Source organism: Elephantulus edwardii, unplaced genomic scaffold (assembly GCF_000299155.1).
Source record: "Elephantulus edwardii isolate Elephantulus edwardi_28Jun2011 unplaced genomic scaffold, EleEdw1.0 scaffold00081, whole genome shotgun sequence".
Classification (NCBI taxonomy): domain Eukaryota; kingdom Metazoa; phylum Chordata; class Mammalia; order Macroscelidea; family Macroscelididae; genus Elephantulus; species Elephantulus edwardii.
This window is the reverse complement of record NW_006399831.1, coordinates 5,251,257-5,276,775: the sequence shown is the minus strand read 5'-3', so window position 1 is coordinate 5,276,775 and position 25,519 is coordinate 5,251,257. Positions and strand designations below refer to the sequence as shown.

The 25,519-nt window shown below is 34.4% G+C and overlaps 1 protein-coding gene across 1 annotated transcript in view; it reads left to right on the top strand.

Moving 5' to 3' along the window:
* ROBO2 (roundabout, axon guidance receptor, homolog 2 (Drosophila)) overlaps positions 1-25,519 on the top strand; it is an 843,022-nt gene that overhangs the window by 657,155 nt on the left and 160,348 nt on the right. The window contains exon 6 of the mRNA XM_006889811.1: positions 14,992-15,119. Within this exon, the coding sequence (XP_006889873.1) occupies positions 14,992-15,119 (128 nt within the window). The remainder of the gene's footprint in view (positions 1-14,991; positions 15,120-25,519) is intronic.

Here is a 25,519-nt window from a genome sequence, read left to right as displayed (position 1 = left end):
GGTGGGAAATATCTTTCCATAAAATTGAACTGCCTCTGAAAACATGCTGGAGCATCAGCCATGGGTTGGTTCTGACTTAAACAACAACAATATTATGAAACCAAGTTGTCTTGATAGATTCTTAGATAATATCTATCTGGATAATAATCTCTTTACATAACTTTGTTTTATCCCAACATGGGTAGCTTCAATTGTGATATATTTATACTTTTTTGTTATAAATTTTCCTGTTTCATTTAATAAAATTTTATAATAAGTAATATATGTGATGTGTAAAAAATATTAAAAAGTAATAAATTTAGAAGTCTGCAGATATTTTCTTCTGATAGTCTATAGAAGTTAGTGGAAAATTTACCATACAGTAGCGGAATATTAAGAGAAATTGTGAAAATAATTTCGTATTTCATGATATGTATAGATTATAAAACAAATCCTAATGTCTCTTAAATGCATTAGATTTGATCTTATATGATCATGGAAGTTAAAATGTCACAACTTTATATTTTTATAAAACTAATTATGAAAATATGGAGTAAAGCCCTCTGATATTAAGGATTGATACTAAATAAATAGTGTCCAATGATGAAATTATATATATATCTATATATATATCTCTATATGTACTCTATATATATCTCTCTCTCTACATATATAATTTTTATTTTAAGCTTTTTGAGCATTATTCATACACACACACTGTTGTTGTTGTTAAGTGCCATCAAGTTATAGACAATTCATAGCGACCCTATGAACGAAAGACCTGAACACTGTTCATAGAGTTTCCGGAGGCAAGCCATTTTGGAATTGGATGCCACTCCTGCTTCCAGGCTTGCTTTAATTGGGAACCTCCAGCAAACACTGTCCACCATGGGGAACCATTATCACATTTGGTGCATCAGTATCAGTGTTTAGCTTCACAGCAACACGAGTTACCTCTGTACAGCAATGCACAGACCAGTGTTATACCACTTAGAAGAATGTTTGGGGGGGGGGGACAACAATTTAAACCAGGCCTGAGGGCCACAGATTAAAATCACCCACCTTGGGCTTGGTAGCTCTCCCTATGTTGTCGTTATTGTATTTATATAACTTTTATCTTAAACTTGCTGAGCATTATTCACCTACTGTTGCTGAAGTTTGTACTTGAACTTCTTTATCTCGATAATAAGTGTATATGTGGTTTCCTGGTTCAACCACAGTACATGAACAATTGTGGATAAAAGTATTCTTTTAAACTCTTTGAGGTTAAAAATCAGTTCTGTCTCATGAGATCTTTTGCTGGGCCCTAGAAACTATAAATCACTCAGGAGGAGAGTGTCCATCTTTTTCTTGCACAGTAAGCTGCTTGGTGGATTCGAACCACTGGTGATGTTCGTTCGTTTGGTTAGCAGTGCAGCTTGCTGTAGAAAACTCCTCTAGAACTTCCTGAGGTATATGTACTCAAAACCACAAACTCATTGTAAGAAACTGAAGAATTAAAGACAGTCTTTGCAAACCTGTTCCTCTTCTGTGGTTTAACCTAGAAACCAAAGGCACACTTTACTGCTTAGTTAAGACCAGTGAACTTTGTGAAATACAATAAATTGAAGTAGTGCTCAGTGATTTAAAGAAATTAAGCACAGAAAAAAAAAATGGTTTAAAGCTCCAACTCAACATACACAGGAACATGAGGGATTATAAAATATCTGATTTTTTATTTTTTTTCCTCTCTCATATTCAAGGACATTTTATTGAGGGCAGACACATGGAAATTTAAAGTCTAATATTATGCCAGAAAGGATAAAAAATAAATATTTCAATGGTACAGTTAGTGGAGTTTAGGAAGACATTTAGATTATTACTGTAAGACCAAATGGACAAAATAAGATGGAGATAATATATTTGTCGGAGATATGAAGTGAGTTAAAACTGTGGAAAATACTAGATTACATTTACAAGAAGGTAACTAGATATGTTACATTGGAGAAATATGCTGTCAGAGGTCTCTCCAAAATGTTAAAGAGCAATGATGTCGGTTTAAAAACTACAGTGGGCCTGGTTTATGGCATACTAATTTCAATTGCTTTTTATGCATCTAGAAGTTGGACAATTAATAAGAAAGAATTGACAACTTTGAACCGTGGTGTTGTTTAAGTATACTGACTATCCCATGAGCTATTCTTGGAGGAAGTGCAACCAGGTTGTTTCTAAGAGGCAAGGATAGTGAAACTTCATCTCATATATTTCGGACATGATATTAGGAGAGGCTAGTGTTTGGAAAAAGATATCATGCTGAGAAAGGTGGAGAGGAGAGGAGACAAACAGAAAGACCTCAATATTGATTCAGCATCTGTGACGATGTGCTCAAGCATGTCAGAGATCCTGAGGATGGCACAGGAGAGGACAAAGTTCGTATCTGTGGTTCATAGGGTTGTCTTGAAGCATAATTGACTCTATGGCGCCTATCAGCAACAACAATTTCATAATTGACTCAGTGGCATCAAACAACAACAATCTCCTCATTATTTCTTTGGTTTTTCTTGTATGTATGATTGAGTCAGAACTGACTCATAGCTGACCCTCCAGTGGATTTTCACAGGCAGTAACTAGCATGGGCAGAGATTGTCCATCTTTCTTCCTCAGAAAAGCTGGTAAATTTGAATCTCTTGACTTTGGACTGGCAGCACATTGGGGTGCCTACACATATCTTCAGTGAATAACAAGGTTTTGATTAAAATATGGAGATGAGGATTAAAAAAAAAATTCCAAGGAAGCTTTGCCAATCAGAGAAGGAAGCAGATTGTAAGCATAGTAGTTTGTGAAGAATTGTACAAAACTATTGAGAGATTAGAAAAGAGGACCCTCACTGCAGAAGAAACAATATTGAAAGAATGTAATGCAGGAGAGGATGACAACTTGGGTGGTGAACAAGAATAACAGGGCCATGAACTTCACTATGGGACACAAATTTGCCAAAAGGAATAGTCCCTGGAGTCCCAGTAGTCTTCAGTAGTAGTCGAAGACAGGGAAGACTAGGGCACAGCCTGCATTGATTAAAACACAGAGGAGGTTCTGGTTTGGAGTGGCAGGAGCCTGGCCTTTCTGGACGGGCTCAGCTGTGGTTGGTTTAATTGCCTAAAATCTAAAAACAGACTAGTAGAGTTGTCAGTACTGGGGACCCCTGGTAAGGGTTTTAAGTGTGGTCTTTTTATCCCAGACATTTTATGATCAGAAATCTGCACTTTGTTAATTCAACTATTGTTATCCTATTTAGGTATTTTTAAAATATCTTTTTATTGCAGTTGTTTTCTCTTAGCTTTATAGTTTGGAAATGCCAGACTGCCCTAGCTGTGCAAAAGGAAAATATGAAAAGGGATTTTGTAGCTCTAGGCCAGACAACTGGAGCTCTGTTGAGATTGGGGTAACAAAGATAGGATTTAGAGAAAGCCAAAAAAGAAAACTAAAATATTTTTGGTTAGTTACTACAGAGTAAGAAATATGTTTTATTTCAAGCTTCATTTTGGCTTTCAGTAGATACTTCCAGAACAGAACAGTGAGTTCTCGCCAAAGGAGATAACTTTGCTGCTTATTATTTCTCTACAAATCTAATCTCCTATATTTTTTTTGTTTCCTTTCTTTTCCCAATAAATAGTTTCACATTTCTCTTAAATGTCCTGCCCAGGAATGCTTTGCAATCTTTTTCCTGAATTATTTAGTTCACTGAAAGATTAACTTCTCCCAAATTGTAAACATTCATCTATATGATAATTATAAATGGAAAAAAGAGGGCCAAGGCTTACTAACTAATGTTGAAAATTGGAAACAGTCTACCTTTGCTGACACAGTAGTGACCTGCTTTGCTATTTGGGAGTACTAAGGCTTCAAGAAACCAAAAGTTATATTGCACTGGGCAAATCTGGTGTTAAGGACCTCTTTAAGGTGCTTGAGAGCAAAGGGTCAGTTTGAACACTAAGATGTATGTGCCTGATCTAACCCATTGTGTTTTCAACTCCTTCATATGGATGTTACGATGGACAATGAATAAGGAAGATCAAAAGAAAAATGATGACTTTGAATTGTCACGTTGGTGAAGAGTACTGCATACTCTATGGCCTACCATCGTTGTTGTTGATTGCCATTGAGTTAAGCATGACTCATAATGACCCTATGAACAAAAGACCTGAAGCCTTTCTATAACTATCATCATTTCTCAAAGTTCATAATTTCCAGAAGCATGCTGTTTAGGACATGGATGCCAATAAAACAAACTAATTTGGAGGAAGTGTAGCATGGTGCCTCTTTAAGGTGTTGTTGCTGTTGTTTGTTGCCGTCGAGTTGTAGATGACTCATAGCGACCCTATGAACGAACAGCCTGAGCACTGTTCATACATAGAGTTTCCAGAGGCAAGCCATTTCGGAAGTGGATGCTGCTCCTGCTGCCAGGCTCTTAAGGTTAGGATAGTAAAACTTTCTCTCACATTGGGCATGTTGTCAAGAAATAACAGTCCTTAGAAAGATACCTCATGCTGGGAAATATAGAGTCAGCAAAGGAGAGGGAGATCTTCAAGGAAATGTATTGACACTGTGGCTGAAACAGTGATCTTGAGCATGGTGGAAATCATGAGAATGGCACAAGATTTCAGTCCTTGACATGAAGGACTGAATTCAAAGCAGCCAAGGGTTATTGTGACCCAGAGTACCCCGATGATATCTGACAACACCAACAAGACATCAAATGCATTATATGAAGCTTAAAAGATATCTCAAGAATATATTGTAAATACTGAACCTGTAGCAAATCTTTAGATTTCCAGAGCATGTTTACTTGAGTTTTGAGAAAATATTCAAGCTCTGTCTATGGAAGGATCTTGTTTAATTAGCACAGAAATTGTTTTAAGACTCATGTGCAATGATTCTGAACTTCATTTATCAATGTGGGGGGAAAACCCAAACTATTATAATTTCTTCAAGAGAGTTTAGATTTCTAAAAGGATGTAATGGATAAAATCATGAGTTATGAAATACATTTCTATAAGTGACTAAAAAACACCATCACTGAGTTCTAAACGGCTCTATCTCCATCTTCATAATATAATAGTTTAAACATGGGATGGTTCTTAGTTAACCAGTGAATGACTCCATAAGAAAAATGAGCAGTTTTTGTCATTTAAATCCTGTGTTGAAAGTAGTAGCTTTGACCATGTGATACTTTCATGTGAAATGCCATAGTTAAATTTTTATTTTAATATGAAACTTGAATATTTATTGTTATAGACTTTTCTTTCTAACTTTAGTTTATAAAGCATAAATAAAAGCTATATGATGATATTTATCTTCTGCAGAACAACCATTTATAGTGCAGTAATTTAAAAATTGATAATTAAAGAGTAGTTAATTGTATAGACATTAAAGGTTTCCTGGTTCAATTCCAAGTGTTCACTATCATCAAGGTAATGATTAATAAAGCAGATGTATAAGAAAGTTTTAAGTGATAATTTAAAACACTTATTCTAATACTGGCACCAATAATGTTACAATACGAAGTACTAGATTATTTTAGAGGTTAAAAGTATTAAGGAAATAAACCCCCATTAATGCAAAACAAAGATACTTTTGTAGTGAAAACAATTATTCAGGAAATTTTATTAGCATGGAGTCCTCAAGGAATTCAAGGAGCATCATGTGATGCATAGAGTTGAACTTAGCAATTATAAAATGCTAGTTTGTAACACATAATGTAGTGCAGTTTCTTCATGATATTCCTTCTCAAAATCTGTGGACATTGTGCAACAGTTAGAGTTTCTAATTTATCTGAATTATATTTGCTAGATCCCGAAGATCATGGAAAATTACCAAACATCAGAATCAGTAAAGTATGAGTAATATATGAAATGTTTTGTTCTAAAATGTTGTCAATTTGAATAAGTCTTGCTTAGTATTTCCAAAGATAAATTTAAATATATAGAAAATAATTTTACTATCAGAGAACTATGTAAAAAATTGAAAAATAAATGTTTATACATATATTTAAAAAGTGTAAAAATTAGTAAGTGATTTTAGAATGTAGCGATCAATTTCTCAAAGGTAACGGTTTTATCTTTTGAAGCCCTTTGAAGATTATTTATTAAATATAAGGTTGCACACCAACAGAACTATGCATATAAACTTGTTTTTTAAATATTACAATAAATTTATTTTGTTTTGTTTATTACTTAACTGAACAGATAGTAATGAGTTCTGACACAATTTGGTTGCCTTTTTCTTCTTTCCTTGGGAAAAAAAGGAAAAAACAAAAACAGAGCTTCTTTTCGCACTTTGTCACAGCTGGTTACCAATCAATCTCAATTCACGGTACAGTGATGATAGCACATGTTGTCTGGGGGCCAAATCTGATTGGGTTGCATTTTTCAGCAGTGTTTCATATCAGAAAAAAAAAATAGTATCTCTATGGTGGGGACTGTCAGCACACAATTTTACAACTGCCATTAATCAAACCTGGCAACAATGACTACATTCATACTCAGAGACTGGCAGCTTTCACGATCTGAATCATCCACTATCTATTAGAATTTCCTTACCAGTAATGATTTTTCATCTGTTTTTTCCTTATTTTTAATTAAGATCATATGATGCCTTTACATGTTGATCATATAGAATGTAACATTGTATTAGAAAATAACTCTTACAACTCTTATGCCAAAACATAATCTAGATGTTTGGAATTGATTCATGGTTGTTTAAAGAAAGCTAATGAACATAAATATGACACTTCAATGCCTTAAATAATTTCACACTCAAAATTTATTGCTGTCAAGTTAGAATCAATTCATGGCTAACCCTCCCTTTGCATTTCTGAGACTGCAAAAGGTCATGAGAGGAGATTGCCTATCTTTTGCCTTAGATTGTTATAATTTCTGTGGATCATAGTAAATTTTGGATAATGTTGAGGATTTGTGTTCATGTGAAGCTTTATATAGACTAACAAGCAGTTGTCTATGAGAACAAGAGAGCACTGCATGTTTAAAATTAAAAAAAAAAAAGGTGTGTGTCAGGATTGTATCTTTCTCCATATCTATTCAGTGTGCATGCTGAGCAAATAGTTTGAGAAACTGGACTATATGAAGAAGAATGTGGCATCAGAATTGGAGGAAAATTCATCAACAGCTTGTATTATGCAAAGAACTCTACCTTGTTTGTGTAAAGTGAAGAACATTTGAAGCATTTACTGAAGAAGCTAAAAGACTACAGTCTTCACTATGGATTATGCCTCAAGAAAACAAACTAATCCACTCCTGGAATAATAATATGAAACATCATTATAAATGGAGAAAAATTTAAAATTGGACTTTGGTCATTGGAGCTTTCTATCATGATCGATTGAGAAAAGACTGAAGTTGTCAGCTATTTTATTTTACTTAGATCCATAATGAAAATCCAGGGTGACATCAACAAGAGATTACAAGATGTTTTACATTGGGAAAATCTGCTGTCAAGGACCTCTAACAAAGTGCAAGTATCTCATTTGAAAGACTTAAGTTGTGCCAGTGCAAGCCGTGACATTTTTCAATTGATTCATCTGTATCTGCAAGTTGGATAGTGAATAAGGATGATTGAAGAACTGAGTCATTGAATTGTTGTGTTGAGAAAGAGTATTTCATATACTATCAAATGACAAAAGGACAAACAAATCTGTGTAGGAAGAACTACAGCAACCAGGATGTTTCTTAAAGGCAAAGATGGTGAAACTTTGTCTCATATATTTTGGGCATGTCGTCAGGAAGGCCAGTTCTTAGAAAAGGGTAGCTCACTGGAAAAGAGAAGACCCTTAGGGAGATGCATTGACACAGTGACTGTAAAAATGGACTCGAGCTTATTGGAAACGTCAGGACAGCACAGGTAGAGCAAAGTTCTGATCTGGTGCTCATAGGGTTATGTGAGTCATAGTCAACTTGACAGCACTTAGCATATATCATTGAAGGACACTCTGGTGACATATTCCGTAGGGAATTGCACTTCTAATCCAAAAGCAATGCCATTCTGATCATTCAAATTCACCATTGTCTCCATGGGAGAAAGATCAGCACTCTTCTCGCATGGGACTTGCAACCTCAGAAAACCCTTTGGTGTGTAAGCTTTGAGTTAGTCCTAAATCAAGGGCACTGACTTTAGTTAGTTGTATGCCATTTGGCACATATATGAACCTCTCAAGGTTAAGGATAAACTTAGAATAATATTCCCAAAAATACTGATAAAATTATTGTCTGGAGTATTGAAACTCAGAACACAAAAAACCCTGTAGATTTAGAAACACGTACATGCCCAAATAGACATGCAAACAGACCAGTAAACATATATCACACAAGAAGGGCATTACTCTATTAAAAAAAAAAAGAAAAGAAATTTACTTGCTGAAGACAACACTGGGTTCCTTTATAACTTGAGACAACAACGAAAACTTCTTTATCTGTAAAATCACGTTCACTTGCTTTGAGTTGATTCTGATTCATGGATGACCCTGGTTGGGTTTCTTAGGGTATAAATCACACTGGTGGAGACCACCCATCTTTTTTCACATTCAGCAGCAAGTGGATTAGAATGTCCAGAGAGGTGTGGCCTTTGGGCAAACACCAATTCACCATGGGCATCATCATAAGAGCTCTCTCATAGTATATAAAAGCAGGCATCATATCTAATTTCTTTTTTGTGCAGTTATATTTTTAACCTTGCTGTAAACAATTAAGATAGTTTTAATCATAAGGAATTATTATTCTTTCTCTTTTTTTTTTCTATCAGTCTGCCCAGTATTTTCTTTCATGGGGAAAATGAACATTTCCCCTAAACTATCCTATGTAAGGAATAAAGCACCAGTGAGATAATTATTAGGCACCCCCCAGTTTATTCAGAAAGCATGTAAGAAATGAGGCAACATTTATTGGACTTGTGGAAGTATTTGACACCTAATTGCTTGTAAAATAATGTCGTTTCAGGAAGCAAATTACTGTTTCAAAGAAAGACTATAGAAAGGAGACACTGGTGGGAGACACTGGTTGGAAACACTCATGAGAACTTTCTGCTTGACTAAAGCTGCCTCAGTATGAGGTCTTGGGAAACTTTGTCACGTTTTGCCTTTGATTGCCTAAATGTGAAATTAATAATGTGCAAATATTTTACTTGCTAGACTTTTAATTTAGATCTTTTTAAAAAAACACACCCAACAATCTATCACCATATTTCATGAGAAATTATAGTAGCTTTTGCGGGTAAGGTCAAATCTGACCCTACTTGTTCAATTGTAGTTCTGTCATTTATCTGGCCTCAAATACTTCTCATGTTGGAAATTCGTAAAAGGTATCATGATGTGGTTTTCTCATGAGTTTATTACAGATAATGTTAAAGTTCAGGCTAGAGACTGGCACAGTATTTCAGTGATGCTAGAAGGTTCGTTGGTGGAAGTAATCCTGAAAGGAATGTCTGTGCCTTCAAGTGATAAGTGATACATGTCAGGTGGCAAGGAAGGAACTCTTACATTGTGATTATGTGGATACCTGCAGACAGGTCACTCACACTCCAAGTCAAATTCATTATTCTTGACTCAGAACCAACTCCTAGCTGAAGGTTTTCTGAAGCTGTAAAGCACATGGGAGATTCCCCATCTTTCTCCTGTGAACCCACTGATGGATGTGAAACCTCTAAAGAGGTGCCACCTTTGGGATACCAGCACAATTGTCTACTGACTATAACACCAGAGCTCCTTCACTGAAACATTAGACAGAGAACATTAACCAGAATTTTAAATTTTGTGTATGCCTACTCCCATGAAGAGGACATTGAATGCAATCCAGGCCTTAGAATGATGCATATACACAGAAACAGAATAAACATCCAGAGTGTTGCAAGCCAGGCTGTATAGAATCAAAAGTTTGATGTACCCCACCACAAAAGTGTGATGATTCCCAAAGAAGGATGCAATTAGCTTGTTCGAAGATTTCTGAGGTTAGCAGAGCCCAAATGATGTAAAACTTTAGTGCCTGGCTAATGGAGAAGTTGGCTGTTTTACCTCACCCAGTGGCTCTGCCTCTGTGGTAAAGCCTGGAAATCAGCTTTCTTAAAGATTACAACCAAGAAGACCATATATGGAAGTTCTACTCTATCATTTGGAGCTACTCTTGGTCAAAAAATGACTGGACTACAGCACACCTAGGGAGCTCTGGCTATGTAGCCCATAGGGAGTTAAACTGACAGTCTAAAGACTACTCCTCTATGGTAGTTTGAATCCACTAATGCATCTGAGGGGGGTAAAAAAGTGAACAGTCTCTTCTCATGTGATGTACAGCTTTGAAATCCCAGTGGGCAGTCAGCTGTGAGTTGGTTTCAATTCAGCTGTACTGAAAAAGAGACAACACATCTGGCTTCCTCCTACAAAAAGAGTTGTTTATTGAGACTTCTGTGGAACAGAATTCAGGTGTGGAACCTATACTTAGTTCATTTGTGCCTCTTTGATTTTCAAATGTCAGTATATATCATCAGACCTTATTTTAGACCTTCTGTATTAGATAACATTGTGGTATAATTGAATGAGCATGGGCTTTGGAGTCAGACCTAGTTTAAAAATTCAGATTTGTATGTAAAATGGTCCAAATGATAAACAGTGACGATTGTAAAGATTTTCGTATTTTTAATAGAGCAAAATGCAAAAATAATCGGCCATTGTTTTTTTTAATTTTGGGGGTTTTTTCTCTGCAAATTTTTTTGTCTTCATGAAGTTTCCAGCAAATAAATTATAATGTAATGAACCCTAAATCTGAATATAAGAACTCTGATGGTGTTGTACATAGTGTGTTATGCTGCTTACCAAAAGGTTGCATGTCTTGGGTGGTTTAAATCCCAAGATGGCCCCATAGGAGAATATGGCCAATTTTGTCTCCTTAAGACTTAAAACGTAGGTAACCCAATGAAGGGTCAGAATATATAGTATAAATTTCATTACCAAGACTATGAGATCTGACTTTTATTATCCACTCAGCCATCAAAAGTTTCTTTTTTGTATTGATCATTTACTCATTGAGATGATTAAGAATAAATTTTCAGAGCATCTGCCATTTTAATGTCATCCTCCATGTTCATATCCACCCCAATTAATTTCCTTTTATGGATTACACATCATGCTTTCAATAAAGCTGAATGTTTTCTGTAGGTAAAAAATAGTAGGCAATGAGGCACCAGGAAATCCGGATGCCAAATTGTCTAAATTTTTGTCATCTAAAGTCTAAGTCTTCCCACAATTCAAACTTTATAAATAAATCAGTGTAAAAAAAAATAAAAAAAGAAAAACACATAGTCCAAATCTTTGCCCACAACAAAATACTGGATACGAGATAACTAAAAATCACAAAGTGTTCTCTGTAATTTGAGACCTAGTGGTGCTGAATCAGAAAACCATGAGTAGATGACTTTTATAAAAAATGCATATATTTCTTCACAGTTTAAGAGGTTAGAAGTCAGGATGGTAACCCTAAGCGAGGGCTTTCTCTCTGTCAGCTCTGGAGGAAGGCCCTTGTATCCCTTCTGCTTCTTTGGGTCCAGTATTCCTTGCATATCTCCTGCATGTCATGACTAATATATCTTGGAATCACTGATTTCCTAGTTTTTAATAGTTCTCCCTACAAGGACCTTGTCATCAAAGGATTTGCTCTGTTTCTGCTTCTTCTTTATTGATGCCACCGATCTCATCTACTCTCTGTTTACTTCTATCTTCTTTTGCTCCTATGAGATAAAAGATGTTACACACCAAACTCCAGGGAAACTTTTTCAATTTCATCAGCACTGTGATGAGACTGAGATTCTCATTGGACCCTTGATATACTTAAAACTGGTTGGGTTTTCAGATCATAGGACATCATTTAGTATGTAACTTCCCTATTAAACATTATATACAAAACACTGCGAATCACGACCCAATCAGGTAACCAAGGAAACACATATTTCAGAAGGACACAATTCAATCCATGGCCAGAACATTAAAGTAGATGTAATAGTTTTTTAGACTTCTTTACCACATACCCCTCTTAATATGGTTTTAGTATGTGTTTCCTTCAACTTTTTACATGCAGTTTGTTTTTTAACATAAATTACCACATCCACAATATAACCATTGTTTTCCCATTTCCTCTCTGAGACTCTTCTTTTCATTAATCCTTCTATTCTACCCTTCCAGGTTTCTGAGCTTTATCTTTGTTAAATGCTATCCTTTTGATCTTGTGTGATTATTTATTGCAAGAAGTGAATGCCATCTTAATACCAGTGTTCACCTTATAGACCTCTGTCTCTATTATTCGTCTGAAAGATGCACCACAGAGAAGAGTTTTGTTCCATGCTAGAAAGATAACCAAGTCCCACAGATTTGGAAAGCTCCACTAGTATCTATCTGAACAAGAAACAGCACAATTTTTAAAATTTTTTCTGTTTTCTTCTGTATCTTTCATCTTCTCTACCCAAAACCTTCTACTGTGACCCTTTTTTTAGAGTGGTCAACAATGGTATCCCAACATCACATCTATTCTTAGGGTCATGGAAGGTTGAGATTCATGCTGTCAATCAACCTTCAATAATAACTCTTCTATGAATACTTGTTTGTCTTCTTCCTTCAGGAAGAGACTAGCAATATACTTTAGATGGCTGTCTGGAAACTTTTAGGTCACATGTCACTATTCACTGAAGTAATATTTAGAACATTAGATTTTTTGACTGTACGCCAATTGGCCTTAATGTCCATGGAATCCATGATCCTGAGGCATTAGGATCAGCACTTCTTTCTCTCAGGGTGTTCATTGATGATTTTGGAGCTCTAGTGGCCTTTTAGGTAAGAAATTGCACTGCCAAACCAAAGATAGCAGTTTGAATGCAACCAGCTGGAAAGATGATCTATCTCCTCTTGAGTGATTCACAACATCTGGAAGCCTGCTGGAGGCTCAACTATGAGTCAGTTCCAATTTGACAATTTAACAACATAACAACAACTACAGATTGATTGGTTGAATGAATGAATGAATGCATAAGTATTTGGCCAAATCTATGTATAAGCAGTAGTAGAGTCCCTTTGATCTATCCATATTCTGTTCATGTTTTCTGTCTTTTATAGCTATTTTTATATTTATTTTACCAATAAATTTATAAATTATTTGCTGCAGTTTCTACTAATTTATTATCTTCTTGTTTCTTAGATAAGTAATTCTCATGAATTTTCTTATTATCACATACTAAGACAGATTCCATCCCTTATCCTAAAGGACTTTCATTTAGCCTCCTAATGTTCTCTTATATAGTAATATTTTGAAGTTTTTAAATAATTCCATATTCACTAATAATTTTCCTTACTTATGAATTACTTATGAAAGATGGACGTACCAAAAATATCTTTGAAAGGTTTGAAATGATGAAACATTGCACATATATAAAGAGAAATAAGTAAAGATCGAGTGCATGGAGATTGTATGTGGTTAATGGTCTTGTTAAAAATATATTTAAGAGTATATAGCAACTGCAGTTTGGGACTGAAGGCTTTATGTGTGATTTTGGTGTATGTGTTTCATTTATAATGAAGACCAACATAAAAAAGACAATGAGGATGGATATGCTTGTTGTTGTTGTTGTTATGTGCTGTCAAGTCGTTTGCGACTCATAGTGACCCTATGTACAACAACCCTAAACCGTGCTCTATCTCTGACACACCCATCCCGATTACCCCAGTCACTGAATCAATACACCTCATAGAGGGTCTTCCCCTCCTGCGCTGTCCCTCTACTCTACCCAGCATGATGTCCCTCTCTAAAGACCTGTCTCTCCTTACAACTTGTCCAAAGTATGTCAGGCAAAGCCCCAGAATCCTGGCCTCCAAGGAGCAGCCTGGTTTAACCCTCTCTTCGATGAATCTGTTTGTTTTCTTGGCAGTCCATGGTACATTCAGTACTCTTCTCCAGCACCATAGCTCAAAGGCGTCAATTCTTCTTCTGTCCTCCGCACTCATTGTCCAACTCTCTGATGCATAACAAGTGATTGCAAACACCATGGCCTGTATCAGGCGCACCTTAGTCTTCAGAGAGACACCGTTGCTGTTGAGTACTTTAGAGAGGTCCCTAACCGCCAGACTTTCCCATCGCAATACATTTTTTTTTATTTCCTGGCTACTGGTGCCTAGAGTGTTGACTGTGGAGCCGAGCAAACTGAAGCTGTGAACAATCTCAATCTCTTCGCCATCCACCCTGATGCTACCGATTGGTCCGGTGGTGAGAATTATTGTATTCTTGACATTGAGTCTCAGTCCATACTGAAGGCTGCACTCCTTGACCCTCTGCTGTAAGTGCATGAGGTCCTCCTCAGTTTCAGTGAGCAAAGTTGTGTCATCTGCATAACGCAGATTGTTGATAGATCGTCCACCAATCCTAACGCCATGCTTCTCCTCATAGAGCCCAGCCTCTCGTGTTATTTAATAATATTTAATGCTCCCAATGAGATTAATTGATACAGTGACTACAATAGTAGATTCCAAAACAGTAAAGACCCTTTACACAACGACTAACACACAGTTATTGTTGTGTGCCATTGAGTCAGAACTGACTCATAACTGAGCCTTCAGCAGGTTTTCAGAGGAAGTTAATGGTGTGAGAGAAGATTGTCCATCCTCTTCCAGGGCAACAGGTGGATTCAAGCCAAGTGCCTTTGGGATTGCAGTGGAACTTCATACCACTAGGCTATCAGAGCTCTCTAACAGCAATAGCAGCATTATTTCTATTATTTATATATCTTGTTGTTGTTGTGCACTATGGAGTCGGAACTGACCCATAACTGACCCTCCGGCGGGGTTTCAGAGGCAGTAAATCACATGGGAGGAAATTGCTCACCCTTCTCCCACAGAGCAGCTGCTGGCCTCCAACTGCGCGCCTTCAGGATTGCTGCAAAACTTCTTGCCACTATATGCCCAACAATATTTAATAATCTCCATTATGTTCTTTACAGATATGACATCAGAGATGATTACACATTGAGAATTAAAAAAGCCATGAGTTCAGATGAAGGCACCTACATGTGTGTTGCTGAGAATCGGGTTGGAAAAGTAGAAGCCACTGCTACTCTCACTGTCAGAGGTAAGTGACTTAACATGTCGAATATAAGAGCACCAGGAGACCAATACTTGGTTAAATTGGTAAGTGTGAACACAGTCAAAATATCAGCTTCCATTCTTTCATTATTATACATAGTTTTGGTAACCCATCATTAATAGAAATAAATTTACTCTCAGTATTGAATTTCAAAAGGCAGAAATTTAAAGGAATTAATTTTACCTAATGAATAATTGCTTATGTGATTTAAAGAAAATAATTCACATGGTTTCAAAAATGTTTAAAATAATAAATATCCACATTTTTAGACCATTCCCATTCGTAACAACTCTTTACTACTCTTAAAAATGTTACATGTTTTAAAGGTACTTTAATTTTTTTTTCCATGTCTGCCAATTATATTAGAATTGCTTTGAAATTTTTTTGTTGTTGTTAATGTTAACTTTCGAGTTAACAATTTTAAAAAACAAACAACCAACTAGCATTGCTTCCAAATGTGAAAAATGAATGGGGATGCCAAGGTGTTCTAACATTGATAATCTGGCTCCAAGCATATTATATGAAGTTCAGTGACCTTAAAGAATTGAAATAGTCATTGTCATATTTTGCAATAATCCTTACATTCTGAGTATAACACATTTCCTCATTCTTGGGACAGAGTTTATTTACAGACTCACTGAAATTACTTATAAATGGAAGCCTTTCAATAGAGTTTATACATAGAGAGCACTGGAATGAACTAAGCCTTAACAGGATAGCATGCTCATCTACAGAAGGAAATTAAAAAAAAAAGAGAGAGAGAGAAAAAGAAGGAAATTAAATCGTCCAATGTGCCAAATAAAACTATGCAGACAGGTACTTTTCTTCCTCTTCTTCTTTTTTTTTTTTTTTTTTTACAAAATAAACACTATCTATTACATCTTTTACCTCACAGCTTTTTGGAGGCATGTAAGGGTATCCCTTGCTCCATCTTTCAACATTCTCTCTGCTTTCTTAACTAATGCCTCCTCCTAGCATCCTTAGTGAGAAGGAGGTTGGTTGCACACTTTAACATCTCTGTTACCTGTCAACCTAGTTAGTCCTATCCCTTACTTTTGTGTGACTGTGCTCCTAGAAGATTTCTTAAAAATAGGAAAAGGGATTGAAGGTTTACAGCAGTTAGAAGAAATGTACCAGGTATCCTCAGCATGGTCTTCAATCTTGTGAGGAAAAGGTTTTTTCTCACTCTTCCTAAAGATAAATAGATGTTTTTAATCAGATGTATAATTTGGACTTTACATTCTAAACCCAAGACAAACAAGAAGTTAAAAAAAGCCAAACAAACCACAAACATCATCTTCTAGGCAACTAGTAGGAGACAAATATAATGGATACCAAGATAGTTATTGGCTCTCTGTATACTGCTCAATAGCTCCAATCCTGAAACATTCGATCCATTTCTTTTTCCTTATAGACAGAAAAGATATGATCATGTAACAATCATGTCACTATATATTTCCAGATATGTAAGACAAAGCAAACAAACAAACCAAACTCGAATAACCTATATATAAACATAGACATAGCCATTGATATATAGAAATATATGCCTACATAGATGTATTTGTTGTTGTTATATACCATAGATGGAACTGACCAGTAGCTGACCCTCCAGAGGATTTCAGAGGCAGTAAATCTCATGAGAAGAGACTGCCCAGCTTTCATCCACTGGGCAGCTGGTGGACCAGAACCATGTGTTTTTGGGTTGGCAGCACAGTTTCCTGTAACAACTCCCTTATGTCTTTATAGATACAGATATATTTTTTTTTGCTTTTAACCTGAAAGCTCTTATAAAAAATCATTTGCTTAACCAAATTAACCCCAAAGTTGATTTATATTACTTCTCTGAAGTGAGTGGATTTAAGAAAAATAAAACAACCAACCAACCAATTAATGCTCTATTTTAAAAAAAATATTTTCTGACTAAACAAATGGTGAGAAATAGAGGAATTGTTTGTTTGTAGAAGCAACAGGGTTCCTTTTATACAGGAATGCTTGGATGAATGAGATTTGAAGTTATCTGTTTAAATTCTTAACCCAATTAATTGGTTTGGGGGGGGTTTGGGTTTTTTTCATAATTTACTAAAAGTTTCAAGTTTAACATTTATTTAACAAAGCTTGTTTCTTATGAATGGTCCTTTGAATCCAACTTATAAAGCTAATAGAGAAAGTTTTTTTAACAGCATATTGAGGGTTTTGGGGGGTTTTAAGCAGCATATCTTAAATTGCTTTGATCCCAGTTTATGCTTTTTTGAATGGATTAGAGCTTAATCAGGATACGTAATTAACTCCCATCTAAGACGGAAACCTAAGAAAACAGGGTTAAAAGGAAAGAAGCAAAACAACACAACTCCATATGTGATATGTTGTTTAAAAGTAGCTTTTCACAATCAGCAAAAACAGTTGGGATTTCTCATGCTAAAATAAAAATCACCAAGAAAAAAAAAAGTTCTCTGTAAGTCTCATTTTTCCCTGCCCACGTCTTTCTGTGCACATAATGAAATGATCAGTGTTTATTTTGTTAGAACAGGGTCAGCCAGCCCAAGAGGCCACTTCCATTTTCAACCATTTAATGCAGGGACACAATTTAGTTTCATTTGTTGATTTTTAAAAACATCCACCTGCTCATTTTTCTTTTTTCCCTCTAGGAAGAAATGTTGATATCTGGCAGAGGCAAGAAGTTTTGTTGGGATGTTCCTGATAAAAATATTATCAAGATAATAGTTTTGCTATGTTCAGCCAGTTGGGGAAAATATTGGACAGCTAGGGAAAATATTCTAAAGTTTTATAGGCATAATCTGACACAAAACTTATTCAATCATTTTCTTAAAAAAATAATGAAAATAGACTATAAAGTCAAAGTTAAAACCTAATGATCACCCTTTGCTAATTTCGACAAATGTGACTTAAATACAAAATAATGCTAGCCAACAGTGTCTTCTCAAGCATATTTTAAACAAATAATAAGCAAACTAACACAAAAAACATATTCTAAGCTCACATATTCCCATTGTTTTTCTATAGCTTAAATTCATTTTGCATAACCAAGGACTGTTGGGAAAATTGTCTTACACTGAAGGGGAAAAAAATAATATTTTTTTAAATTATCCTAGGTAGAGTGGAAGAAAAAAAATATAATTTCTTTCTTTAAGGTATTGTTTCTCACCATAGTTTCTTATTTATCACTCATTTAAAACACAAATGACTGTCCTCACTCAAAACGAGGCAACTATAAATATACAATGGCAAAAATAAAAGCCAGTTCTTCATGTGGCTATTGGGAAAATGAAAATAAATCTCATCACAAAAATTGTTAAAATGTGGAGTCTCATCAGAAAAAAAATTGCTCAATTTTGTTATCAGTGTGATGTCTTATTCTGAGGGTTCTGGCTTTGGGGTTTTTTGTGTTTTTGTTTGTTTGTTTGTTTTTGGTTGTTTTTTTTAATACTGTCTCTCCACAAGGAAATACTGTTTTTGCACCTTCAGAATCTTATATCTTTCTTATTTTTTTTTCCTGCTCTGAATCTGCTACTTACTGTAGGACACGTTAGAGTTTTACTAGTTAGGATTTTGCTATTACTGCTGTAATTACATTTGAATTACCTTAATCTTTTCCTGTCAATTGTGAATAAAATGTCTCTATTCACAATGTCTTTATTCTTATATAGTAGCTATAGAATTATTTTTTTAATTTCACTGAGCTAATATTATGATGTTTAATTGATTGTATATGTATGTTTTTAATGACTATGTCTATGTCATCATACCCAAAGATCCACCATCAACACAAAACTACTCAGAAATTTTAGTTATAAGTAATTTTCTATTTTGAACTGTAACATTTTGAAAGATTTTTAAAATATTTGTTTTCATTTGGATAATGGGACCACAAGTCTTGCAATATTTTCCCATTGCTTTCTGAACAAATGGTTTACTGCATGAATTGATTTGGCAATATTCTTTTATAAAGTGTTAAGTTCATGTGTGTCTCTTACAATTTCTGTGTTTTAATAATAGGCACAGCTTATTACGACCAATTTTAGTGATTGAACGTTATGGTATAATAAAAAAAATAATAATTTGTTGAAGCAGCAGTATGAAAGTCACTCTCAGTATGAACAAGAATCAACTTGTCAATCATTTCTTTCCCCTCCTCTGCCCTCTGCCAAAAAGAGAAAAGCTTAGCAGTAGTTAGGGAGCTACTGAGTTGAAATCTCTAAGGATGTTCTAACCTATTTGTTATATTTTCATCCACACTGTCCACGGATGAAAAGTGATGTGATCTTAACCTATTACTGGCTGAAAGGCAGTGTCAGGGGCTTTTCTGTAGTCCTTGTAATGGTTCTGACTAACCATGCTTAAAATCCAATTGCTATTTAAATCAGACAGTGAGGCCTTCTTTTATTGACATGACATTTGCTACTCTGTGACTTGAATAGTTATACTCTTCAGGTTTTTAACTTAGGGGTAATACAAAACGATTTAATCCTAAATAGGTCTTTGAAATAACAACTACAGTAAGGGGAGATGAGGAGATTCCATTTCGAGCATCTTAAACATTAGAGACAGTCCCAGGATACAAAATAACTATTTCACAGAATTATGTTAACAATTTCTGTTTATCAATCCCAGACATCCTGTTCATACTTGAATTTGTGAGACTTAGAGATCATTCTACTGTCCATACTTAAATGTAACATTACTCATCATGCATTTTGATAATTTTCTTTTTCTTTTAATTTCTTTTTTATGTTCTCACCACACCATTGTAATGTCTACAGCTCGCCCTGTTGGTAAGTAGCCATCCTTCTACCCATTTAGCATGGCTTTGTATGATGCTTCATAACTCATGCATTCAGAATTTGATGGATTGAAATCTACTTATTCACTGATGTTAAAATATGTGAGACTGTCTGTCATGAAAGTTGCTTTTGATATTTTCATCACTTTGATAAGCCATTTGTAGCAAGTCTTGCTATCTAGCAAAGAGTAGGAAATACGGTTAATGTAAATGACTATGCTAACTAATAACTAAACTGGTAATTTATTAAGAAAGAAAATATTATGTCCCTTTTCTTGCATTTATAGTTATTATTCGTATCGGATATTAGTTAAAACAAACAATTGAGGAACTAAATAAAGAATTATATTATTTACGCCCATCTTATAATCTAAGCTTCTCTAAGTTCCAACTTTTTAGGAGTATTTGTAACTGCTGTATATTTATTATCTGCATGTCTATTGAAAATAAAGAAATGGAATACATTAGGTTACTGGAGGTAGATGCTTGCACCATGAGAGGCAAGGAAAGAAAGAGTTGTGTCCTTTGGCATGAAAAGTTAATGCTTATGATTTTAATTCATCTCATCCTTCATTTGGCTTTGCAAAATTGAAGTTAAAAGCTTGTGTTTACAAAAATTTAAGTGATCCTGTATTGGCAAACATTTGAAAGATAAAATAGTTTCAAATTCATTAATTAACTTTTTCCTATTTTTTCAAATTTTAGCTATACTAACAGATGCAATTAAAGACATATTGATAACTGTGTTATAAATAAATGAATAGATACAGAAATGGATGCATGGATAGGTGGAAAAATGAATTTAGTTAATTGCTTATTTAATGTACCAAGAACTACTTTAATAATTTACTCAGTTTGGCACAGTTTTAATAATTATCCATCCATTTTCAAAACCTTTCTTAAAAACTGTTTTAACATTATGTATTTGATATGTATTTATCCAAACTCATAACGTGTTTTTTTCCTCCTTTGCTTAAACTCAGACTTAATTCACAAACTTCATTCTTATATGGTATGTTTTTACGCAGATTTTTTTGAAAAAATGCCAAATAGAGCTCTCTTCCTTCATTTAGAATCTCAGCTCTTTCTAAGTGGTAGCTGGTTAGTTCCTCTGGTTAGTTAAACAAAACTGATACTCAATCATCTCATCTAAAAAAGGGAAAGGCTCATGCTGCCTTATGAAAACTATTCTGGCAATGAACTGAGTTTAAGTGTAATGTTGTATGTGTAAAGTTTGTATACAAAGGTTTGTTAATGTAGTTTTATTCCCAAGGTATACAATTATTCAAATTTTAACCTTTTGGATGTATAAAAAATTGTGGCATATAATTAATTTGAACGTAAAGTTTTCTTGAAGTACATTTACTACATGGATGGTGCTTTTTATTGCTGATATTAGCAAATCAAGAAACATGTTACAATATCTTAACCTCTTTGTTTATAACAATTTATGTGAATTATCATTGCATATGGCTGCAGTGTGACATCTAAAATTAAGGAGAGGTTGATAAAAATTATGACGAAGAGAAAATATACAAAGCTCATTCTAAGGGTATTTTTAACTGCTGCATATTTATTATCTACATGCCTAATTAAAAAAAAATAGAGTCTGTCCAGAAACTGACTCATTAATTTGTCAAGTAAGAAAATATACTCAATATTCATAAAAGTATTATTAATCCAAAATATAATAATCTGATGCTTTTGAAAAATCTTCATGATTAACAAATAGAAAGTTACTAAATGTATCTGAAGTGATTTTCAGATATTAAAACACTATGGGTTTAAAGAAACTCTGAAAGCTAATAGATGACAACAGTTTCAAGTAGAAGGGATGATATTGGGTATCTTAAAATAAAAGTTGGTTTAGCAACTGGCGTCAAATGCAACATGTGATTTTAACTTTTCAAGTGAACCGAGAAAATCTCATTTACATGATAGATTTTTATATATTATTTTGGCCAATAATTCAGGCTTGCTTGATTTATATTATTTTATAAGTTTCAAGTTCCCAGAATATGAAACAATATGTTAACTACTTTCAATATGTTTAAAAGCCAGAAATAAAAAGCAGCTTTTAATGATTAGAAAACACAGTCCAAACAGAGTATTAAGTTGTATCTGACACTTGTATAGTAGTTCAAAAGTTTCTTCCTGTATTTTATTCTTGGTTGAAATTATTTCCTAAACCCCAAGTGGACTGGAACTAAAGAATTAACTTCTTGACACATTGTACTTTATTCTGGGAAACCCTGTCATTTCATAAATCTATCTTGAATGACTTATGACAATGCTTAGAAATATGAAGAACTATTCTTTAAACTTGACAACTTCTATTAATTTTGGAAATAGAATGCAGCTACGCTTTTATTGGATCTCTGTAGAAAGACTGATAATTAGAAAATTTGCCTTTTTACTTTCGCACCAATTTGTACTTCTTATATCAATTTCTTCAGGATTCTCTCTCTCCTCCCCCATTCCCCTCTCCTTCTCTCCCGCTCTTCCTCTCTCTCTCTCTCTCTCTCTCACACACACACACACACACACTCACTCAAATCATACAAAGACCACATTTTATCCATGTTTTCCTTAGAAACTCATAGCATAATGTAGTCTGTGGAGTGGAAATCATAGAAAGGAGAGATAAAGCAACTTATAAAAAAGGCGGATAAATATGTCCCAAGATGTGAAGGTTAGAGAAAGTCGAGAGAATAGGGTACTTCTAAGGATTTCAAAAGAAAATGAAAAATCAGTGCCACTTCTAGAATACTAATAGACCCAGAAGTTAACAGTTGACCCACACATAAGTTGGAACTTGCAGATCTTCTGAGTAGACAGCCTTCTTTGGAAATCTTTGTAAACCTCCAGTAGGAGGTTTATCCAAATGAATACTCATAGGAGCTGCATTAGAATGAAAGAATCTGTGACTCTGTGCAATTCACAGTTGGAACACTTCTGCGTAAGTACTTTTGGGATTCCAGAACCAAAGGAAAATTTAGAAAAGGTCTAGAGTTGGGAATATTACTGAAAGCAGACAATCATTTTCTTGCCAATGAAAGATGATATTCTCTAGGTTTCACTTACAAATCTTCAGTGTCATTGATGTTTCAAGACAAGCTCTATACTCCAACTTCTGTATTGATTGGTTTGTACAAAATCTAAGCAAATGCCACTTTAACACTAAAAAAGTCCCCAGTTTCCCCGTGGTTTTGGCTTTTCCCTGCTCTACAAGCATTCTTCATGTGAGAAGCGAAAGTGCATCCTAGGACATAGTTACATATGAATGCTGAAGTATTTGTTTGTTTGTTTGGAAAACTGATGAGGAACCTGACAAAGGAAGATGGTCTAAATGGGGATAAATATCGTGCTTCCTATATCCATCTGTCTTTTTTTTTTAAATTGGAAGCATTTCCCAGGCTTAAAAATAAAAAAGAACATCTATTTTGGAGATGGGCAACACATTTTTTCCTAGCAGCAACTCAAATCATGATGAGTAATTTGGAAAAGAACTGTCAAATCTACCAGCTGCCTTGCTCTTGAATCTGAGCCCTGCTTAGCTTTGTGTCTTATATACCATATGCTAGATGCTGATTGCCTCAAGTATGGAAACGAAAAACTGAGTATATCAGGTGAAACTTGTCTAAAACACCAAAAACACAAACTGACAATATGCAGCTTTATGTAAATTTATAACTATTAAAAATTTGATGATTCAAAACTGTTTCCTTTGGATAAAACATTTGCAATTCACTACGCGTACATTTATAACTATAAAAATTAATATAGTTTGCCATATTCTCTATATTTTTATTAGTTTAAGGAAGTAATTATTAAAGATATATGTAGATATAGGGAATGTTTTTAGTGGGGCTTTTATCAATTGCCTAAATACAATGATTAAAATGTATCCACATTTTAGAAAGTTTTATCATTCGAAATATTGCCAATAACATGATCTCAATCATTTTAGTGTACAGTCTAACAATAGTAGCCATAAAGTGTAGCTGGTTCAAAAATTCATTCAGGGCATGTTCCAAATCAGATGTTACTTTAAAAAAAAATACTGTGACTGATATCTGCAATGCACTCTCCTTATAGGAAATCTGGAACAGTTAGTATATAGTAGATACTTAATATTGGAACTATTCCAATTATTAATATTAATATTTAATCACAAAACATTTGGACATTATGTAACAACTCTGATATATTTGCATCCATTTTCTTAAAAAATCCTCCTGAGTGTGTCTTGGAAAGAGACCTGGACATTTTTCCCCAGCAGTAATTCTCTTTGGACAGGCTGTTACCCCATGACCTGAAATGATCATATCCCTCTTGTGAGTGCTTAATGTTTCCTGCACCTGGCACTAATTAGATACTTTATGCAGAGTCCCATTTAATTATTCTTAAGCATCACATTTTTATTACTCCATATGTTTTGATTAAATGATAGATGAAAAAAAATCTATATTCCATGTTGTCTAGTATATGTCTAATAAGTGTGGAGCATTTAAATATCTTACCTCTGAACTGTAACATGAAAAGCAAATAGCAGTTACCTCTTATAGTTGGCTGGATTCAATCAAATTGACTTAGTTCTGGAGCCTAAAGAACTGACAATATTGTTCTTATATTGGAGGTTCTTGGGCCTGTGGAATTGACAGTGTCATCATATTTTGAAGGTTAGACATAGAATTACTGACGAGCTTTCTTTTCCTCGGTATTTCGTGATGTTATTTTACTGTGTCAAGTTGAATGTTGTTGTTGTGAAGTTGAAAGTTATTGTAGTAAAATGTGAGGTTTAAATATTTTTTCTTTGCTAGGATATCTTTTACTACATGAATTCACTTTCTTCGTAATTTTACTGGCTTCTATTTTGGTGCTGATCACCTTGAGCATCCTAGGATACTCCTTAAAATTGCTTTAACTTTATTTACATGAAAATTTTCTTCTGTGTTATCTTTGTGCTTTTTTTGTGCTTTTTCACTGCTGTTCTTTAAATACATAAGCTGTATTGGCTTCATTTTATCTCAGTTCTACATTTACCAGTTTTTACATAATAATTTTAATGGTATCAATTTTTTTATTTGACATCATGATGTCTTAATGCATAGTTAATACCTCCTTAAATTTTTTAATCACAATTGCCATTTTTCTTAATTTCTTGTTTCTAAAAGATCTTTCTATTGTTTTATTGTTCTCTTATGCACTAATTTTTTCCTCCACTTTGTCTTTATCTTTTAACCCTTGTTGAGTTTTAACTGTGTAGTTGTTTTTTTGAAGATGTAGTTGTTCTCATTAGTTTATCTATAGAGTCAGAGTTTACTTAGTATAAAGTATTACTTAAAAACTGGTCAGTAATTCTATGTCTAACCTTCAAAATATGATGACATTGTCAATTCCACAGGCCCAAGAACCTCCAATAAAAGAACAATATCGTCAGTTCTTTAGGCTCCAGAACCAAGTCAATTTGATTGAATCCAGCCAACTATAAGAGGTAACTGCTATTTGCTTTTCATATACTGAGTCACTGTATCGAAAAGAATTGGAAGACACAGAAGAATTTCATGAAACAACATATGAG